General features: G+C 52.3%; 2 protein-coding genes across 9 annotated transcripts in view; both read right to left on the minus strand.

Annotated features, from left to right (window-relative positions):
- Nucleotides 1–16,438, minus strand: part of LOC105467849 (sarcalumenin) — a 66,620-nt gene extending 50,182 nt beyond the window's left edge. Inside the window, exon 1 of one of the 3 annotated variants that reach the window (XM_071084030.1) lies at nucleotides 16,333–16,438. Coding sequence is in view for 1 of the 3 variants with exons in the window: in XM_011717612.3 (XP_011715914.2) it covers nucleotides 4,909–4,969 (61 nt within the window). In the remaining 2 variants the exon portion in view is untranslated. Of the gene's footprint in view, nucleotides 1–4,908; nucleotides 5,158–15,035; nucleotides 15,127–16,332 lie in introns of those variants that run through there. The other 2 variants (XM_071084031.1, XM_011717612.3) reach the window with 2 other exon arrangements.
- A 3,259-nt stretch (nucleotides 16,439–19,697) lies between these two features.
- Nucleotides 19,698–22,048, minus strand: part of LOC105467847 (transcription factor AP-4) — a 67,190-nt gene continuing 64,839 nt past the window's right edge. For all 6 annotated transcript variants that reach the window (XM_071084043.1, XM_071084044.1, XM_071084041.1 and 3 more), the window contains one exon: nucleotides 19,698–20,782. In XM_071084043.1, the coding sequence (XP_070940144.1) occupies nucleotides 20,588–20,782 (195 nt within the window). In that variant the 3' untranslated portion in view covers nucleotides 19,698–20,587. The remainder of the gene's footprint in view (nucleotides 20,783–22,048) is intronic.

Raw genomic sequence — 22,048 nt, forward strand, 5'->3', positions numbered from 1 at the left:
TCCACTCCCAACCCCTCGCCCGGGTCCACACTCCCTCACCTACCTCTCTGGTGTGGCTGACTAATCAGTCTCCCCTCGCCCTACTCTTCCTACAAACAACTGCCAGATACATCTTCCCGGAGCCCTTGGTGGTGACCCACTGCCCACTGAGCAAAGCCCTGCTTGGCCTAACAAGGCCCTTCACACGTCAGCCCCAACCTTGCCTTCCAAACACGTCCCACCACCCCACTTCCATCTGCCCACCTTCCTGCAAGACAGAACAACGTTCCCCTTTCCTGGGTCTTACCAGAGCCCAGTTGCTTTGGCGCCTGAGTTTGCTCCTCTTGTTCCCTCATCTCAGAATTCCCTTCCTGCCATCTTTCTGTTCTGAATCCTGCTTTCCTCAAGGCCCAGCTCAAATATTCCCTCATCCGTAAAACCTTTTCTGATCTGATCCACTCAGCTCAAGATGGTCTCCTCCCTGCCTTCAACCCACCTTGCTTTCCCCATGCCTCCCCAAGGACACTGATGTGTGTCCTGTTTGACCAGATTCAGCTACGTGCAAGGCGGAAGACACCTCCTCTCCCCTACTGGACTATAAGCATTGAGGACAAAATGCCTGTCGCAATTCCCCTAGCACCATACCTTAAACACAACAGGGACGCAGCACACGCGGGATGGGCTCACGAATGACGAAGCCTGGTGAAGTGTTTGAATGAGAGGGTTGCACACACGAGCGATGTTTACAGGGAAGGGGTTGTGCTGCGATGAGGCCTGGATTTGGGTTTGGAGCAGGGCATGTGCCCAGGAGACAGAGCTAAGCCCAGGCGCTCCATCCCACAGCCATGGCCCTCCCGGCTCCCCACTCCGCCAGCCGCCTCGTTCTAGCCAGGATGTACAGGGCCTAGCCCTGTCCTTAGCCCTGCAGGCCAGGTCAGAGAACGGAAGCAGCTGTCCTCCTCCTGTGTCCATAGGCTGACTCTCCCCAACCCACCATACCCAAGCAGGCACCAAACAGCCAGCTGGATGCTACCGGCCTCATCTGGACCTCCCTCTGGGGGATAAGTGGGTAAAAGCACCGGCCAAGGAGTGCAAAGGACTGAATTCCAGCTCTGGCCTGCCATGAATTCACTGTTTGACCTTCACTGTAATACCCGGATGTGGGACAAAACCAGCAGTTCCTAAACAGCAGTTCCACAGGCCACCATGCCAGGTGCCACTTTTTTTTTTTTTTTTTTTTTTTTTTTTTCTTAAGATAAGGTCTTCCTCTGTCACCCAGGCTTGAGTACAGTGGTGCAATCACAACTCACTGTAGCCTTGACCTCCTGGGTTCATGTGATCCTCCCACCTCAGCCTCTCCTGTAGCTGGGATCACAGGCATGCACCCCTACACTCAGCCAATTTTTTGTGTTTTATTTTAGAGACAGGGTGTCACTATGTTGTCTAGACTGGTCTCAAATTCTTAGCTTCAAGTGATGCTCCCACCTTGGCTTCCCAAAGCGCTGGGATTACAGGTGTGAGCCACTGTGTCTGACCAAGGTGTCACTTTTTTGAGGGATGTGTTCATTACCACGGCCCAGTCTAGTGCATTCCAGGCTCACTGTGGGACCAGATGTCCCCTACAGGCTTGCCCAGCGGCACCAAATGAGGAGTCAGGGAACCAGCTGTGGGGAAAAGGCTTCTGGGGTCTGTTCTCTCCCCAAGACCCCTGAGCTTGCTGCCTGTTCTCAGCAGCCCTCCCACGGCGGATCCTAGCGTCCGGGCTGCCCTGTTGAGGAAACTGGAGTGCTGGCCTCTTTCCAGAAATAACCAGCGACGGGTGGGAGAGAAAGGGGCGGGAAAAGGGCTTCCTGACCGTCACTCTGCACCCTTGTCTCACATGGCGGGCGCTGAGCCGTGGGCACTCACAGGGGGGCAGCCCCAGCATGCACCAGCCCTTCGCCTCTGGGGTGGCCGAGTGGGGCCAGGACAGATGGGCAAGTCTGAAACTATGGCTGGAGATGGAGGAAGGATGAGGGATGGACAGGAATCCCCAGATCCCCAATCTCCGTATCAAGCAAACGGAAGGACAACAGGAAGCAAAGAAGTCCCAAATTCTGCCTTTAGCAATAAACACCAATGGCTTAAACCCAAGGAAATGCTTTCGGCCGGGCGCGGTGGCTCAAGCCTGTAATCCCAGCACTTTGGGAGGCCGAGGCGGGTGGATCACGAGGTCAGGAGATCGAGACTATCCTGGCTAACATGGTGAAACCCCGTCTCTACTAAAAATACAAAAAACTAGCCGGGCGTGGTGGCGGGCGCCTGTAGTCTCAGCTACTTGGGAGGCTGAGGCGGGAGAATGGCATGAACCCGGGAGGCGGAGCTTGCAGTGAGCCGAGATCACGCCACTGCACTCCAGCCTGGGAGACACAGCGAGACTCCGTCTCAAAAAAAAAAAAAAAAAAGAAATGCTTTCTCGGCAGACCCCACTCTCCAGGGAAACCAAAAGCATAGCTCTTCACCCTGCAAACTAGGGAAGCTCCCCCAGGATGGTCTTATCCACTGCACCCTTTCTCCTCCTCTCACACTCACCCTACAGGGAGAGAAGGGCTTGGGGGTGCAGGCCGGGTCTGCACAGAGACAGGCTGAGGAAAGGAGAGGACCCTGGACCAGGTGTGCCTGTCACTGACTCGCTGTCTGACCTCTGAAAAGTCTTCCTGTTTCTCTGGGTTTCCTTCCCTTCCCTGGACGGTAGGGAGACTGATCAAATCATTGCTAGGGGCCTTTCCCGCTGCTTTAGGGAGGAATAGCCCCAAACCAGGACTCCCAAAGAGGAGGGCCCGGTGGGTACAAGGGCCTGAGTGCAGCACATCGGGAGGTGGAGACCAGGAATGCCCCACCTGGCTGCTCCTTCCCCGTCCTGGCATGGGCATGGGCGATGGCTGGTCGGTGACGGAGGGGCGCTTGTCTCCTCACAGGGAGGCGAGAAGGAGGGCTGCAGAGCCCACCAACCCAGTCCAGAGCAGCACAGGAGCAACAAGGGGGAAAAGCCGGAGGAGAAGCTCTGCGGGGTCCCTGGCCTAAGAAGCAGGTGGAAGTGGTGAGCGAGAATATCTGCCGCCACCCAGCCGAGGAGCAAGCAAAATAGGGAGGGAAGTTAGCACACAGCAGAGAGATGACGGAAAGAGGTCAGGAGCCAAGTGACCTTGGGGTGGAGTGGTATTTACCGGGGTGGCCCAATTCTAGAGGGGGAGTCGCGCACTAGGAAAGACTGTCATGATGGGGGTGTGAGGAAACCACCTTGTGGGTTAGAACCTGCGGGTGGATACAGGAGGAAGCCTCTTCTGGGGTAGAGAGTCCACAGAGGGGCAGAGTCCTGATAACATCCACCACGGGGGATGAAACCCACAGCCCAAGCGCTGAGCAGGAGCAGGGACAAAGGGAAGCTTTACGCAGGAGGTGGGGCGGGGCAGACGCACGCTGTGGGACCCAGGAAGGAGAGACAGCAGAGAGAAGAGACCTTTGCACAAGCACCTGCCTGCCCCCTTTCCCCACCGCAAGAGCCCCCAGCAAGGTCTGCAGAACATTCCAGATGGCCAGTTCCCTCGGTGGGAGGAAAGATAAAGGATGTCCCTAAAAGGCCAAAAATTCCTGGGGCCCAGTGTGTAGAAGCCCAGCAGCTGGGGCTGGGCTGCAGCAGAGGAGGGGCCATGAAGGGAGAGGGTGGCAGCGGCTTGGGGCTCCGGATCCAATTACGCGGCTGTTTCCATACTTAGCCGCCTGACAGCCGCCTGGAATACTCAGCACTCAGCCGCTGCAGCCCTGCAAAGCCCAAATTAACTCAAGGACAGACAAGGGCAGGGCCCAGCAGCACTTGCAGCGGCCAGAGCCCCCCACCTTACATCTTGAATCCCCAAGACATAGCTTTTGCTCCCACTTACTGCCTGCTCTCCTTGCTGGGACTGTGCCCCTGCAACCCCCTATTCAACCTCAAAGACCTGAAAGGCTGGACCCTGGGCCTCTCCAGTCCCAGGTACGAACCTAGGCTCAGAGCCCCGCTGGGGGAAGACTGCCGAGTCATGAAAAGACATGGTGGGAAGTCTGGATCCTAGGGGGATCCCCAGAGCACCTCCCTAAGAGCATTCCCCAGGGGAACCTGGCCTCAGGAACCTTAGGAACAAGAGAGGTGGCAAAACAATCTGGCATCTCCTCCACAGCCTATAGATAACCCCCATGCTGCAACCCAAGCCACCTCTGCTACCCGAAGTGCTGACATGTCAAAGGGAAGCCTCAGCACGCACAGGCAAGCCCCTTTTCTGATGGAAGCCCCCACCCTGAGCAGAGGCTATACTCCAGAACGGCCCCGTTCCTCTTGTGAATTGCATCCAATTCTGTTTCCAGCCCAACCGCCAGCTCTATTTCCAATCTTATCCCAAACCAACTCCAATTCCATCTCACTGCTCCCAACACGGTCCCCACCTTTGCCCAGTGTATCCCCCTCTGTCCTCAATCACACAAACGCAGGTCTCTTGCTGGAGTGGGGCCTCCGCCTTATCACCCACCAGGTGGGAGGGTCACCTCAACGACCTCCAGCTCCCAGACTGTGCTATTTCGTCCATCTCAGAGGCTCCCCCGTCTTGCCTTTGAGGGCCCTCTTTCCCACATCTACTGGCCAGACTCCTCTCTGACCCGGTTCACAGCTCAGTTCTGTTTGCTGTTCCCACTTCCTCTGTCCTCCCTGAGAGGCCTGCAACTGCGCTCCTTCTCTCCAGCACCCAGCTCTTTCTCCAAGGCCCCAGGCCTGGGGAAAAGGGAAGGGTAAGAAGACACCAGCCAACAGCCAGGGTTTGCTATCAGCCCCGACCCCGTACCCCACCCATGGTAGACAGAAAACCTTGGAGGAAGTGTGGGGGCGCAGTCTGGGCTGGGTCATGCTGGGAGGGGCCCTACCTGCTTGTCCTGAGAGCAGGAGACAGGCCAGGAGGCAGCCGAGCAGGACCAGCGCCCTCATGGTGACTGCCAAGAGAGCCCAGCTGCTCCTCGCCTCTATTTATACGGCCGGCCGTGGCAGCAGGCGGTGGAGGGGGGAGAGGGGTCACACAGTCACTAGGGCAACTAGGAAGGCGTGATAGGGAAGAAGCCCAGACCCCGGAAGGCTGTGCGGAGGCTGAGGCTGCACCACTGCTGTCCCAGCCGCCGGGTCCCAGAAGGCAGGGCCACGACGGCTGGATTCTCTTCCCCCAAACCCCTGCAGCCCTGGGATCACATGATATAGGCCACAGGGCATGGATGACAGGCATAAAATGGAGCATCCCTTGGGCTCAGGCCATGGAGCTGGGAATCTGAGTCTTCCCAGAACCTGCAATAACTTGACCTGAAGTCGGGGCAGGTTAAGGACCTTGACACGCCTGCACTGGAAGGAGGAAGTTGTAGGGCAACGCAAAAGAAATCCTATTTGACAGCCACTGACCCACATGCTAGAGAGTAGTCAGCTACGACAAACCTGCAACATGTGACCTCTGAGGTCCAGGCTGCAGCCCTGGAACAACCTTCCCAGCCTCTGGAAGAGAGACAGCACAGACCAGAGGGAGAGGGACACGCTGAGACACAAGCTGAGGCTGCGGTGTAAATTGGAGGATGGAGCAACAGATATCCACTTCCAATGGCCCAGGGGTTCCAGAACATTCAGTCACCTCTGCAAAGTGCTTTTTTGTCTGTCTGTTTGTTTGTCTGTTTGACAGAGGATCTCACTCCGTCACCCAGGCTGAAGTGCAGTGGCATAGTCATCGCTCACTGCACTCGACCTCCCAGGCTCAATCAATCCTCCCAACTCAGTCTCCCAAGTAGCTAGGACAATAGTGCCACCAGGCTCTACTAATCTGTTACAATTTTTGGTAGATGGCCCAGAGAGCCAGTTGTAAGAAGCCAAGCGAAAGCAGGCACTTGCTCGTCTGGTCGGGGGAATGGTGTCACTGTGTGGGGAAGAGGTAGAAGCCAGCTTTGGAAGAAAGGAACTAGTCAGGGCCGGGCACACTGGCTCACACCTGTAATCCCAGCACTTTGGGAGGCCGAGGCAGGTGGATCACCTGAGGTCAGGAGATCGAGACCAGTCTGGCCAACGTGGTGAAACCCCATCTCTAGTAAAAATACAAAAATTACTGGGTGTGGTGGCGGATGCCTGTAATCCCAGCTCCTCAGGAGGCTGAGGCAGGAGAATCACTTGATCCCAGGAGGCGAAGGTTGCCATGAGCCAAGATTGTACCACTGACTCTAGCCTGGGCAACAGAGCGAGATTCAGTCTCAAAAAAAAAAAAAAAAAAAAAAGAATTAGGCATCTGGTAGGTGCTTGACTTTTTTTTTTTTTAATCTTTTTTAAGAGACAGGGTCTCTGTCACCCCGGCTGGAGTACACTGACACAATCATAGCTCGCTGCAGCCTTGAACTCCTGGGGTCCAGCCACCCTCTCACCTCAGCCTCCGAGTGGCTGGGAATACAGGTGTGTACCACATCTGGCTAATTTTTTGTTTTGTAGAAACGGGGTCTTCCTATGTCACCCAGGCTGGTCTCCAACTCCTGGGCTCAAGCGATGTTCCTGTCTCGACCTCCCAAAGCACTAGGATTACAGGCATGAGCTACTGCTTTTTCAAAGACGAGGTCTTGGGCCTTTTCCTCTCAGAAGTCCCCTCTCTCTCACTAAGGAAGGAGCTGTTTTCCTTTCTCTTTCTTTTGCCTATTAAACCTCTGCTCCTAAACTCCTCATGTGTGCCTGTGTCCTAAATTTTCTTGGTGTGAGACAATGAACCCCAGGTATTTACCCCAAATAATGTAGCTGCTTCATGTCAGGGACCTCATCTGGGATCCCAAGGTACAACACTCATTAAAACAAGTCAAGAAAACTTACTGTGAACTATTTACGGCCTTTAATAATTGAATAAAGTATATTCCTGTGAAGAAAATTTGGAGCATGTTTGTTTCTCTCTGCCTGGTTTCTCTGAAATGTGGAAACTATCTCAACATCTGGTGGAGGCAAACCAGTGTTACAGCCCATCAGAATGGCTGACAGTAATCAAACTCTAAACAGTGCCGCAGACAGAACCACCCATGGACATGCCTTTTTTCCAAGGACCCTTAGCTCGACCCCAGGAGGAGTCCTAGCTTCTGTTCCCCACACAACGCCCCTTTTAAGCATGAAGTAGCCAGAAAGAGTCATTGTCAAACAACCCCTAAGAGCAGTTAGGGTTACCACTCCAGAGCGGGGAATGATACAGGAGTTAAGAAGAAATTACTTAGATAGTGAGGGTACAGAAGTCCTCAGTAAGGTTTTCCTTTTACTGAAAAGCAGCCCCAAATCATTTTCCTTTCTAACAAACAGCAGTCTGTAAAAATCGAGCTGCAGACACAGATGCAGGCAGTTGTGCCAATCATGTTCAAAATGGCAGCTCCATCTTCCCTTCTCTGCCAGCCACATGCACAGTAAGGAGCAGACAAGATGGCCTGGCCAAGGGGAAAGTTCATTTGCATAATAAGATTAGAGTGGAGAGGTCAGCCTTCCCTCCACCCCGCCACCCCCACGATATGTAAACATCATACCTGACTGAACCAATCTGGGAGCCCTGTGTAAATCAGACACCACCTCCTCAAGCCTGACTCTAAAATGCGGTGCATCCGCTGCCGGCGGCCTTTTCCTTTCAGAAGTCCCCTCTCTCTCACTGGGGAGAGCTGCTTTCCACTCTCTCTTTCTTTCTCTTTCTTTTTCCTATTAACCCTCTGCTCCTAAAAATAAAAAATACAATAAAAATAAAAAATATTTTAAAATAAAGATGAGGTCTCACTCTGTTGCCCAGGCTCCTCTCAACCTCCCGCCTCAAGTGATTCTCCCACCTCAGCCTCCTAAGTAGCCGGGACTACAGGCGTGAGCCACCATGCCCAGCCCAGCTCAGCTCATCCTTCAGACAGAAGCTGCCAGAGGCCTCAGCCTAAAAGTCCCCAGCCCCATTTTCAGAAGCCATGCATCCCTAGGCACACCTGCTCCTGACTGTCTCAGACTGACATTCCTCAGATGACTCGGGAGGAATTGTGTTTGAGAACAAGAGGTGGGGCAGGAGAAAAACCATGTAGCCCAGCTACTCCATTCCAGTGGTCCCATTTCTGATGCCCTGGAGCCAGGGTCGGCCAGCTGCTTCTGTAAGGGGCCAGGCAGTAAACAGCTGAGGTTCTGTTGGCCACCTGCAACTCCTCCACTCTGCGTGTGTAGCTAGAGCAGTTCGCCCCACAGAGATGGACGGATGTGGATGCATCCTGATAAAACTTTATTATAAAAGAGAGGCAGCAGGCTGGCTCCAAGCTGTAGTTTGCAGATCTCTGCCCATACTCGAGGGAAATTATTTGGTGAATCACTTTGTAAAGCAGAAAATCGTTTGGTAAAGGATCACCCACATCAGCACTTTATCAATCCGGGTTTTCCTACATCTGGCTGCTTCACGTGGGGGTTAAGAGCTAGAAAGGGGAAGGTGGTGCACTATCCTGGGGCCAGGGGATGACATGTGTGTGACAAGGCTGCTGTGGATTTGAGCCTGGGAGCATATGTTCCAGGGAGAAATATGTGAGGAGTTTCTTAACCTTTTTTTTTCTTTCTTTTTCTTTTTCTTTTTTGAGACAGGGCCTCATTCTGTCGCCCAGGCTAGAATACAGTGGCACAATCATAGCTCACTGCAGACTCAACCTCCTGGGCTCAAGCAAACCTCCTACCTCAGCCTCCAAGCAGCTGGGACTACTACACCTGGCCATTTTTTTCTTTTTCTTTTTGTAGCAACACAGTCTACCTATATTGCCCAGGCTGGTCTCAAACAATCTTCCTGCCTTGGCCTCCCAAAATGCCAGGACTATAGGTGTGAGCCTGAGAAGAAGAGTTTCTGGGTGGAAAGAAGTAGGTTTAACCCTGAAAAACTTTCTCTGATCAAATGAGAAGAGGTCCCCAGAAGCGGCAAGTCAACGTCACAGTCACAAATGTTTATCTAGAAGACCTGACAGCCACGTCTCGATTGCTAAAGTGTTGCCACAAGAAGGAAGTATTAGGCTTGTCCTGTGTGGTTCCTGAGGGCAAGGCCAGGTTTGATGGGCAAGGGTGACAGGAGACCCATTTTAGCTCAAGGTAAAGGAGGATGTTCAGGTTGAAGCTACCCAGGAGAGGAACAGGATTGCTGATAGAGGAGTGTCCTGTCCCTGCCTGAGTTCCAGCAGAGGCCAGCTATGCACGGAGGGGCACTGCTCAAGTGCTTTCCCTCCCTGCTTGTGCTTAAATCTGAGTCTAGGGAAGACTCTGGGGCTGGTGCCTCCTGGAGGCCCTCCACCTCCATCCCTACATCATTTCCTCTGGAATTCTGGCCTCACCGGTTTCTGCAGGAGGCGCTTACCTGCATCAAGCCTGGCCCGCATCCTTGTCTCAGGACTGTGGGCTGTCTCTAGGGTGGTGAGGGATTTACCCACAAGCAGTGTCCTTGAGAAGAGGCTGCATCTGCCAGCAGGCCTCTGCGTGGGCAGGCACTCTTGGAAAGCCAGGAGCTGTGAAGGAAAGGAGGGCTTTTGCACACCGCATCCCAGCCGTTTCAGCAAGGGTCTTGGGGGAGGGTCTGGATGGGCCTCCTCGCCTGCTTCCTTTTTTTCCACTTCACTCGCAGAGGGCTGCTCCTCTCAAAGCTCAAAGTGCTCCTCTTCTCTGATGGAGAAAACCCCCGGGGCAGGGCTCAGAGCCACACGTCTGTGATCCTGGGGAAGACGTGGGCCTCAGTTGTCAGACAGGGCAGCCAGCCTCACAGAACTGCTGTGAGGGACATGGGAGATGCTAGAGGGGTAGATATTTTAATGTTTCATTGAATTGTAACCCACATGCTGCAGGACACAGGTCACGAGTACGAGCTCAGTGAATTATCACAAAGCATGAAGCGCAGGTGATGGTGGGGACGAGGAGTTAAGGTGATAGGAAAGGCCACAGCCCCTTTACCGTTCTGGGCACGCACTTCCTGTGACTCAGTCCCTCTTTGGCAGCCGACTTGCTATATCATGCCACACCTCAAACGGCTCCTCAAGGGGCTAGGAAAATCAGGCTGAACCTGACAACTCAGGCCTCTGAATCCATTTTGTATTCAAGACTGACCCAGCATAACATGTAACCCTCATTGAAAGTATTGTCCTACTTATCTTGGAAATCATAGGTTATCAGTCTTAGAAGGACCCAAATTCCCACCCAAGCAGAAATTCCTTAACAGCCAGCCATCCAGCCTCTGAATTCTCCCAGCAACAGAGAGCTCACTACCAGAGAGGTACAGCTCTGCTGTTCTGAAAAGTGTAGGGCCTAGAACTAGCCACAGCGCTCCAGGTCTCCTCCCAACTTGTAAGTCTCAACTTTCGGCCAAAAACCAGGAAGAGGCTGGGCGCAGTGGCTCACGCCTGTCATCCCAACACTTTGGGCGGCCGAGGTGGGTGGATCACTTGAGTGTTGCAGGCCGAAAGAGTGAGGGTCGTGATCAACTCTGTATACCACTGGAGGCTATACGAGTAAACAGCAAACTGTTCTCATGAAAGCAGGATGTTGGCAAACTGACAAACTGCGTCTGCCACCCAGAAGGAATGCTGAGGGCAGTCACGACCCAGGCACAAGTGTTTCTTGTCATGAGATAATGTGAACCTGTGATCAATCAAGCAGCTGACCAATTGCTACCTCCTCCTCCCTGCCCTTTCTACCCAATGAATATGAAGAGCGGTAGAAGCTCAAGGCAGCTGCCCTTGTTCACTAGAAGCAGGGAGCCCTCTTCTTCTCCTGGCCCCTTCCTTTAAAATAGTTTCTTTTGTTTCAGGTTTTCATTTCTACGTTCGTCCCCCTTCGTTCAGTCCCATGGTAACCGCGGCAAACCGCGGCACTTGAGGTCAGGAGTTTGAGACCAGCCTGGCCAACATGAAGAAACCCCATCTTTACTAAAAATACCAAAGTTAGCCAGGCGTGGTGGCGCACACCTGTAATCCCAGCTACTCGGGAGGCTGAGGCAGGAGAAATGCATGAACCCAGGAGCCAGAGCCGAGTAAGCCAAGTATCGTGCCACTGCACTCCAGCCTGGGTGACAGAGTGAGACTCCATCTCAAAAAAAAAAAAACCCAGGGACATGCACCACAAGGATCCCACGGAGAATGAGCACCACCTCTCTCCTGATTGCAAGCAAGCCACCCCCTACTAACCCTTATACGTGCCATCTCCTTCTCCTACGAGAGAACAGCAGATACAGGATCTCACTCTGTCGCCTAGGCTGGAGTGCGGTGGCGCGATCTCAGCTCACTGTAACCTCCACCTCCCGGGTTCAGGCAGTTCTCCTGCCTCAGCCTCCTGAGTAGCTGGGACTATAGATTTTTTGTATTTTAGTAGAGACGGGGTTTCACCATATTGCCCAGGCTGGTCTCAAACTCCTGAGCTCAGGCAATCCGCCCGCCTAGGCCTCCCAAAGTACTAGGATTACAAGCGTGAGCCACCATGAGCAGCCTTTGTTGTTGTTGTTGTTTTGAGATGGAGTCTCACTCTGTCACCCAGGCTGGAGTGCAGTGGTACAATCTCGGCTCACTGCAACCTCCGCCTCCCAGGTTCAAGCGATTCTCCTGCCTCAGCTCCCCTAGTAGCTGGGATTACAGGCACGCACCACCATGCCCAGCTAATTTTTGTATTTTTAGTAGAGATGGGGTTTTGTCATGTTGGCCAGGCTGGTCTTGAACTCCTGACCTTAGGTGATCCACCTGCCTTGGCCTCCCAAAGTGCTGGGATTATAGGCGTGAGCCACCACGCCTGGCCAGTTCCTTTTTTTTTTCATTCGAGGGTGTGGTAAGGGGAGCTGGTTTGGGGAACTCATTCCTTTCTACAGCTGCCAGATTTAGAGCTGGTCCTGCCACAGCCCCCAGTCCTATCCCCTCCTCTGTCAACACAGGTTCTTGTCAATCAATAGAAGAAACTTGCAACTCAGCAGGGCAAGAGAAGAAAGGAGACCAAGGCAGAGGACATAACCCCACCCCTGCCCAGGACCTGCAGAGCAAGGGAGGCCAAGCCGGACAACTCAACAGAGTGAAAATGACAAATGCCACAAGGCCACACAGCATCAAGGAAAGCACAGACAGGCAGCTGGTTAAAGAAAGGACAGAAGGATGGACTGGAATGGGGGGCAGCCAGAGACACAGAAAAATGTGAAGCTAAGGACAGCATGGCCAGCTGGCTCCAAGAGGCTGTGTGAGGATTTGCATGTGCTTTACATACTGGTCTGGGGCCAGTTAGTCAACTGGTAAGGAGGCCAAGGTCACAGGAAAGAACCCGTCTTCCACTCAGCAGCCCTTCAAATATCTAGCAGAGCTGGGGCATCGCTCTGCTGCACGGCCAAAGACGCCCCCAAATCATGGCACAAAAGGCACGTTTTTATTATGACCCACCCTGTACCAGAAAGACATGGAGATGGCCTTTCTCTATAAAATATAGCAAGAAAGCACGAACTGGAAGCACTAGTGGAAGAAAGGAAGGCACACAATATGGAACCATTCGTAAGACTAACAGGAAAAAACGACACCATATATTTCAGTCCCTGACACGTGTGGAACTTGACCACCTGCCCAATTCAGTGTCCTTAAAATAAGAACCAACCGAATGCTTGGGAGGAGTGAAATTATTTCAACTATTGAGACTCGGCAAGAATTTCTTCTGAGAATCCTCGTAAAGAGGAAACAGACACAGCGCAAGGTAATGACCCTTGAGAACATTCTTAGAGCAGACATACATTTTCCATGAAGTTTATCCCTAATAGAGACTCTTAAAATAGGGCAGGGGACCAGCCAGGTGCGGTGGCTCATACCTATAATCCCAGCACTTCAGGAGGCCAAGGTGGGTGGATCACTTGAGGCCAGGAGTTGGAGACCAGCCTGGCCAACATGGCAAAACCCCGTCTCCACAAAAATACAAAAATTAGCTGGGTATCGTGGCGCATGCCTGTAATCCCAGTTACTCGGGAGGGTGAGGCAGGAGGATCGCTTGAACCCCGGAGGCGGAGGTTGCAGTGAGCCGGGATAGCGCCACTACACTCCAGCCGGGATGACAAAAGCAAAACTTCATCTCTAAAAAAAAAAAAAAAAAAAGTAGGGCAGGGGAGGCCACAGGGAACAAGAATGCCTGGCCCTGCCTCAAAGAAATCACCCCCCAAAGACAGTCCATGACACATGCTTAGGACACTTCTCCTGAACTGTCACCTTACATGCTGTTGGTAGGAGGGAAAATTGGTACCGCGCATTTGGGAGATGGTAGCTACTAAAATCTAGTTATAATAGCCCTAAGTTGGAAACAACATGAATGTCCACCATGGGCCAGGCGCGGTGGCTCACGCCTGTAATCCCAGCACTTTGGGAGGCGGAGGCGGACAGATCACGAGGCCAGGAGTTCAAGACCAGCCTGACTAACATGGTGAAACCCCGTCTCTACTAAAAATACACAAATTAGCAGGGTGTGGTGGCGGGTACTTGTAATTCCAGCTACTCGGGAGGCTGAGACAGAAGAATGGCTTGAACCTGGAAGGCAGAGTTTGCAGTGAGCCGAGATCGAGCTATTGGACTCCAGCCTGGGTGACAGAGCAAGATTCCATCTCAAAATTAAATAAATAAATAAATAAATAAATAAATAAATAAATAAATAAAAATAAATGTCCACCACTATGTGAATGGATAAACTGTGGTCTATTCATACAATGAAATAGTACTTAGCAAGAAAAATGAACATTTATGCTTACATAAAAACATAAATAAATCTCAGAGACATTGTGTTGAGCAAAGGAAGCTTGACAAAAAGAACTTATGTGTTGTATGACTGATACAAGCTTCTAGAACAGGAAAAACTCCAGCGTGGCCAACATGGTGAAACCCTATCTCCACCAAAAAATTGAAAAATTAGGCCAGGCGCAGTGGCTCATGCCTATAATCCCACAACTTTGGGAGGCCAAGGCGGGTGGATCACCTGAGGTCAGGAGTTCAAGACCAGCCAGGACAACATGGTGAAACCCTGTCTCTACTAAACAAAAATTAGCTAGGCGTGGTGGCGGGCACCTGTAATCCCAGTGACTCGGGAGACTGAGGCAGGAGACTCGCTTGAACCCAAGAGGCAGAGGTTGCAGTGAGCTGAGATCATGCCATTGCACTCCAACCTGGGCAACAACAGTGAAACTCCATCTCAAGAAAAAAAAAAAAATTAGCCAGGCATGGTGGTGCATACCTGTGGTCCCCGTTACTTGGTAGGCTGAGACGGGAGAATTACCTGAACCCCAGAGGTGGAGGTTGCAGTGAGCTGGGATCACGCCACTGCACTCCAACCTGGGCGATAGAGCAAGACCCTGTCTCAATCAATCAATACACAATAGAGAAAACTAATACACTGTGATAGGAATTAAAACCAAGGCCAGGTGTGGTGGCTCACGCCTGTAATCTCAGATCTTTGGGAGATCAAAGTGGGAGGACTGCCTGAGGACAAGAGTTTTCAAACCAGTTTGGGCAGCATAGTGAGACCTTGTTCCTTTTTTAAAAACAGAAGAAATTAAAACTATGGTTAGATTCCACCATACACCTACCAGAATACCTAAATAATGATAAATCTGACAACATTAAGTGCTGATGAGAATGCAAGGCAACTGAAACTCTCATAAAAATGGAAGAGAATAGAGAATTCCATACACATACACATAAAACATTAAAAACGGGTAAATCTGAGTAAGTCCCATGTACGGTACCAATGAAAATTACCTGGTTTCTATGCTAACCGTAGTTATGCAAGATGGCAAGATGTTAACACTGGGGGATGCTGCGTGATCTCCCTATACATGTCTTTCTTTTTTAAAAAAAAAAAAAAAAAAAAAAAAAAAAAGCCAGGAGCAGTGGCTTACATCTGTAATCCCAGCACTTTGGGAGGCCGAGGCGGGCAGATCACCTGAAGTCAGAAGTTTGAGACCAGCCTGGCCAACATGGTGAAACCCGTCTCTACTAAAAATACAAAAAAATTAGCCAAGCATGGTGGCACACACCTGTATTCCCAAATACTCAGGAGGCTGAAGCAGAATCACTTGAATCCAGGAGGCAGAGGTCCACTGAACTCCAGCCTGGGTGACACAGCGAGGCTCTGTCTCAAAAAAAAAAAAAAAATAGAGATGAGGTCTTGCTACGTTGTCCAGGCTGGTCTAGAAATCCAGGGCTAAAGCCATCTTTCCCCTTCAGCCTCTCAAGTAGCTGGGTCTACAGGCTAGTACCACCAACCCGGGCTTCTCCCTGTACATTTCTATAATTATTTCAAAACGTAAAAATTTGAAAGAAAACAAACTGCTTGATAGTGGCAGAAAGCAAGCATGAGGGGATTCTGGCTGGGGCTTGCTGGGGGAGCTGGCTGCATGGGTGTATGTTCAGTTTGTGAAAATTCATGGAGCACCTAAGCTAAGCACCCTCTTCTGAATGTGTTACCTAGTAGTCCGATAAAAGGCTTTTGGCCCCGGAGCGGCGGCTCACGCATGCAAAATCCCAGCACTTTGGGAGGCTAAGGCAAGAGGATCGCTTGAGGTCGGGAGTTTGACACTAGCCTAGACAACATACTGAGGGTCCATCTCTAGAAAAAATTTAAAACTGCTGGGCGCGGTGGCTCACGCCTGTAATCCCAGCACTTTGGAAAGAGGCCAAGGCGGGTGGATCACCTGAGGTCGGGAGTTCGAGACTAGCCTGACCAACATGGAGAAACCCCGTCTCTACTATAAGTACAAAATCAGCCAGGCGTGGTGGCGCATGCCCGCAATCCCAGCTACTCTGGAGGCTGAGGCAGGAGAATAGCTTGAACCCGGGAGGCGGAGGTTGCGGTGAGCCGAGATCGCGCCATTGCACTCCAGCCTGGGCAACATGAGCTAAATTCCGTCTCAAAAAAAAAAAAAAAAAAAACAGCCAAGCTGGTGGTATGTGCCTATAATCCCAGCTACTCAGGAGGCTGAGGTTGGAGGATCGCTTGAGCCCGGAAGGTGGAGGCTGCAGTGAGCGGAGATCGCGCCACTGCACTCCAGGCTGGGCAACAGAGACTCCGTCTCAAAAAAAAAAAAAAAAGGAAACAACAACAACAGATTTTGTTGAGTGCCGCATTGATCCGGTCCCTCCCACGCCCCCTGTGCTTCACAAAAACGTCAGATCAGAGCTCCGGCGCGGCGGTCTCCTCCGCGAGCCTGGCCCGGGGCTCGGCAGAAGGATGAACTCTTTGGGGCCAGACGTCTCCCATCGCACTCAGGCTGACATGGCAATGTTTCGGATACTTTGGGTAAAAATTAAACGTTTTACGAAAAGTTCTGTCACCTGTTTCTTGATTATTTTTTACGGCGGCTTCCAGAATCTTTCGTCCGCGCGAGCTCAGTGCCCGGAGGCCGCCGTCACCTGTTCTCCGGGCGGGCCCGGGGTAGGCATCCAGCTCGCTGGAGGAGTCCGGGTGCGGAGCGTGAGAGCGCGCGGGCGCCAGGCGAGGGGGCGGGGCCAGACAAGCGTGCTAGCGGGAGCGCGCGCGCCATGGCCTGAGGCGTCTGGAAACACGCGCGGCTAGGGGACGGGCGGGGCGAGTCCGGGAAGGGGCGGGGCCGCAGCCGCTCCCCGGACTTCCGCCGCCTGCGGGTGAGACCGCCTACCATCCCCAGGCGCGCTTGGGCATGCAGGGGGAGGCGGGATTCCCCTGGCCCGCCCCCAAGCCACGCCTCTGGCCTATGAGAACTGAGCTGTCCCGCAGGGACCAAGAGGAGGAGCCTCCGCCTTCGCAGGGGCTGGGCGTTCTGGGCGCACTGCGCCCTCTGTTGATCCTCTTAGGAGCTGCGCGGGAACCGTCGGGCCTGCCGGTTCGCACCTGGACGAAAGGGGTCTCTGTGCCGGGCCAGATCCTATGTAAATTTAGCTGGATAATCCCAGTAAGAGAAAATTAGCTGCAGTGCAAAGAAGCCAGGCTGAAAAGGCTGGGTTATGCCATTTATAGGACATGTTGTCACAGGTAAGACTAGAGCAACAGAGAATAGATCAGTGGCTCCTAGGAGCTGGGTTGACCACCAAGAGGCATGGGGGACATTGGAAATGAAGGAACTAATTCATATCTTTTTTATTTTGCTTTTGTTTTATTTATTATTTATTTATTTTTGAGACAGAGTTCTGCTCTCGTTGCCCAGGCTGGAGTGCAATGGCGCGATCTCGGCTCACTGCAACCTCTGCCTCCCGGGTGCAAGTGATTCTCCTGCCTCAGCCTCCCCAGTAGCTGGGACCACAGCTACTGGCATTCGCCACCACGCGCCGCTAATTTGTCTATTTTTAGTAAAGACAGGGTTTCACCATGTTGACCAGGCTGGTCTCAAACTCCTGACCTCAAGTGATCCACCCACCTTGGCCTCTCAGACTGCTGGGATTACAGGCGTGGGCCACCACTGCGCCCAGCCTAATTTTCGTATTTTAGTGGAGATGGGATTTCACCATATTGGCCAGACTGGTCTTGAACTACTGACCTCACGTGATCCACCCGCCTCGGCCTGGCCTCCCAAAGTGCTGTGATTAGAGGTGTGAGCCACCACACCTGGCCAACTACTTTAATTTTTTTAAAAAAGATATCAAAACCAGAAAGCAGGTGGTTACCAGAGACTGGGAGGAGGGGGAAGGAGTGACTGCTTAACGGAGTCATTTTGGAGTGATGGACATGTTTTGGAACCAGGTAGGCTGTGTAACACTGTGAATGTATTAAGTGCCATTGAATTGTTCGCTGTAAAATTCCAAGAACACCTGCAGACTCCTGCCTTTCTGTTCAGAGTTCATGACCACTGTCATCGTGGGGTGAGCTGCGACTCTGCCTTCTGCTCTGGCCTCAGTCCCCAAGTGCCCAGCACTGTGAGCGTGAGGCATAGCAGGGGACCACAGTGTAAATCAGTCTCTGGCCATGGAAGAGTGAAGGATTTAAAGGACCATGGCCCGCCCTGGGCAACATGGCAAAACCCTGCCTCTACAGTTAGATACAAAAAAGTTAGCCGGGCCCAGGCCAGGCATGCTGGCTCACACCTGTAATCCCAGGACTTTGGGAGGCCAAGGTGGGCGGATCACCTGAGGTCAGGAGTTGAAGACCAGCCTGGCCAACATGGTGAAACCTCGTCTCCACTAAAAATACAAAAATTAGCTGGGCATGAATGGTGGGTGCCTATAGTCCCAGCTACTCGGGAGGTTGAGGCAGGATAATCGTTTGAACCTGTGAGGCAGAGGTTGCAGTGAGCCAAGATCATGCCATTGCATTCCAACCTGGGCAACACAGCAAGACGCCATCTAAAAAAAAAAAATTAGGCCGGGCGCGGTGGCTCAAGCCTGTAATCCCAGCACTTTGGGAGGCCGAGACGGGTGGATCACGAGGTCAGGAGATCGAAACCATCCTGGATAACACGGTGAAACCCCGTCTCTACTAAGAAATACAAAAAACTAGCCGGGCGAGGTGGCGGGCGCCTGTAGTCCCAGCTACTCGGGAGGCTGAGGCTGGAGAATGGCGTGAACCCGGGAGGCGGAGCTTGCAGTGAGCTGAGATCCGGCCACTGCACTCCAGCCTGGGCTACAGAGCGAGACTCCGTCTCAAAAAAAAAAAAAAAAAAAATTAGCTGGGCTTGGTGGTACAGGCCTGTAGTCCCAGCTACTAGGGAGGCTTAGGAGGATCACTTGAGACCAGGAGGTCAAGGTTGCAGTGAACTGTGATCAAAACACTGTACTGCAGCTTGGGGGACAGAGCAAGACCCCATCTCACACACACACAGACACACACACACACACACACAAAATAAAAAGTTAAAAATAGCCAGGCATGGTGGCTCATCCCTATAATCCCAAAACTTTGGGAGGCCAAGGTAGGCCAATCACTTGAGGTCAGAAGTTCAAGACCAGCCTGGCCAATATGGTGAAACCGTGTCTCTACTAAAAATACAAAAATTAGCCGGGCGTGGTGGTGCACGCCCATAGTCCCAGCTACTAGAGAGGCTGAGGCAAGAGGATTGCTTGAACCCAGGAGCTGGAGGTTGCAGTGAGCCGAGATCACGCCACTGCACTCCAGCCTGGGCTACAGAGACTCTGTCTCAAAATAAAGGACCACGCTAATCCCCAATAGGATGCAATGCCCTTGTGCTGTTATTATCGTCAATTTTCAGAAGAGGAAATTGAGGCTCAGAAGAAGTGGTTTGTCAGAGAGGGAACTGACCTCTGGCAGACCAATCCCAGGATCTTAGCACTTAAACACCACACCACAGGGAGCGGGGTGGTGGGGCTCCCCTTCTAGGGGAGGAGAGGATGAGGTTCAGGGAAGTTACAGAAGCCCAGGAAGTGGCAAAACCCAGGGATTAACCCAAGCCTAGGGACAAGCAGCGCCCCTGAACACCTGTGTCCTTTCCCAGGCTTTTGGAATCAAAGGCTTGGTTGTTCCTTCTCCCTGTGCCTCACACCAGAGAGCCACTCCCCAATCTCAACACCATCTTCCACCTTTACAGAATCCCCAGGGTAATCCCAGGGAAACTGAGGACCCCAATTTCTCATCGCAACACCACACACAAGCTGAGGTGCTTGTGCTCACACACACCCAGTCCACTTTGGGGGGCCCAAGGAGCCCCCCTACTCTAGATGTGGTAGCCCTGCCCTGGTCTTCAGGCCAGCGCACACCCAGGAGACTCAGGATCTAAAAAACAAAGTACAAACTTTATTTTGTTTCTTTACAAAGGCACGGTGGCCTCTTGGTTTTTTTCTCCCCACTTTCTTAACAAAATATAATAGCTTCTCCTTGAACACGAAGACCTCAAAATTGTAAAAAAAAAAAAAAAAAAAAAAAAAAAATACAGAAAAGAGAAACAAAACAAAACAAAAAAACAGAAAGCAAAACCAAAAAAAAACAAAACAAAACCAACAACAAACAAAACAAAAAGAGAGAGACAGACATTTTTGGGGTGGAAGATGAGACCCGGAGGCAGAGGTGGGGGCTGGGGGGTGGGGAAGTGGCGAATTCTAGTGCCGAGATGGGGAAGCGGGAGGGGGGCACAGCAGCAGCAAACCCCAACCGAGAAGCAACGGAGACCCCCGGGCCCCCAGGACGCCCCGGCCCAGTCTGACCCCAACCCATCTAAGTGCTTAAAGGAGAAAGAAGAAAACCCAAAAAGAGGAGGGAAAGGGGATCGAAGGCTGACAGTCCTAGGCTGGCTCTGGGCAGGGAAGAAACAACCTGGGGTTTTGTTTGATTTTCCCTGTTCTTAAAAAACATATTTAAAGGAAAAAAAATGCTTTTTGGCAGAGAAAGGCCAGGCATCTCCGTGTCAGCTTCCCCCAGCCCCTGGGGCCGAGGCCCAGCCCTGGGGTCCCGATGCTCCCACACGCTCTGCGACACCCCAGCCCTGGAATCTCGGGTTGAGTGGCTTCGTTCAAAGGTCGATTTACAGTATTGAAAAAGAGGTCATAAAAGAGACCCAAATGACATCGTAATTTTGTAAAAATTTCTCACTCATTCACCCATGTCTCTCCCTGTGGCTGCCCCGGCTCCCTCCAGCCCCCAGAAGGGAGAGGAGGGCAGGGGGGGTAGTCAGGGAAGCGCCCCGTCCCCCGAAGGCTCCTCCCGGCTCTGGTCCATGGCGTCACTGTCTGAGGCCTCGGAGTCGGAGGCGGTGTCAGAGGTGGGGGCCTCCGGGCAGCTACGCACGGGCTTCACGATGACAGCTCGCCGCTGCTCCTCCTCCAACTCCTGCTTTTCCTGGGTGCCCTCGATGTGCTGGATTGCCTGGACAGGGATGAACCACTGAGAAGGCTCGGCCGGGCATATACGGCCAGCCAGGAGACGGTGGGGGCCCTCAGCCAGCCACTGTCACCCCCAAAACACATATCCCAGAAATAAGCCTTGCAAAGCAGCAGGGGAGGCCCACTAGAGTCCAGGAAAAACAAACTCCTTTTACTTTTCTTTTGGAGACAAGGTCTCGCTATGTCACCCAGGCTAGAGTGCAGTGGCACGATCAAAGCTCACCGCAGCCTCAGACTCCTGGGCTCAAGCAATCCTCCTACCACTCCCTCCCTAGTAGCTAGAACCACAGGGGTGCATCACCACTCCCAGCTAACTTTTGTATTTTTGGTAGAGACGAGGGGGTTCTTGCTATGTTGCCCAAGTTGATCTTGAACTCCTGACCTCAGGCAATCTTCCTGCCTCAGCCTCCCAAAGTGCTGGGATTACAGGCAAAGGCCACCACACCTGACTGAGGAACAAACTTCCCAAATCCCTCTGTTACATTGAAAAATCCATTCCAGGAAGACGACAGTCCCAGTGCTGCTTAGAAATTATATGTATTGTAATCCCAGCACTTTGGGAGGCCGAGACAGGCGGATCACGAGGTCAGGAGATCAAGACCATCCTGGCTAACACGGTGAAACCCCGTCTCTACTAAAAAATACAAAAAACCAGCCGGGCGAGGTTGCGGGCGCCTGTAGTCCCAGCTACACAGGAGGCTGAGGCAGGAGAATGGCATAAACCCGGGAGGAGGAGCTTGCAGTGAGCTGAGATCTGGCCACTGCACTCCAGCCCGGGCGACAGAGCGAGACTCCGTCTCAAAAAAAAAAAAAGAGAAATTATATGTATCAGCCAGGCGTGATGGCTCACGCCTGTAATCCCAACACTTTGGGAGGCCAAGATGGGCGGATCTACTGAGGTCAGGAGTTCGAGACCAGCCTCACCAACACGGAGAAACCCCGTCACTACTAAAAATACAAAATTTGCCGGGCATGGTGGCGCGTGCCTGTAATCCTAGATACTCGGGAGGCTGAGGCAGGAGAATCACGTGAACCTGGGAGGCAGAGATTGCGGTGAGCTGAGATCCCACCACTGCACTCCAGCCTAGGCAACAAGAGTGAAACTCCATCTCAAAAAAAAAAAAAAGAAAGAAATTATGTATGTCTTTCATATGTTTTGTTTTTTGAGAAAGAATTTCGCTGTGTCACCTAGGCTGGAGTGCAGTGGTGCAATCTCAGCTCACTGCAACTTCTGCCTCCCAAGTTGAAG

The sequence above is a fragment of the Macaca nemestrina genome, chromosome 18 (genome assembly GCF_043159975.1).
Source record: "Macaca nemestrina isolate mMacNem1 chromosome 18, mMacNem.hap1, whole genome shotgun sequence".
Classification (NCBI taxonomy): Eukaryota; Metazoa; Chordata; class Mammalia; order Primates; family Cercopithecidae; genus Macaca; species Macaca nemestrina.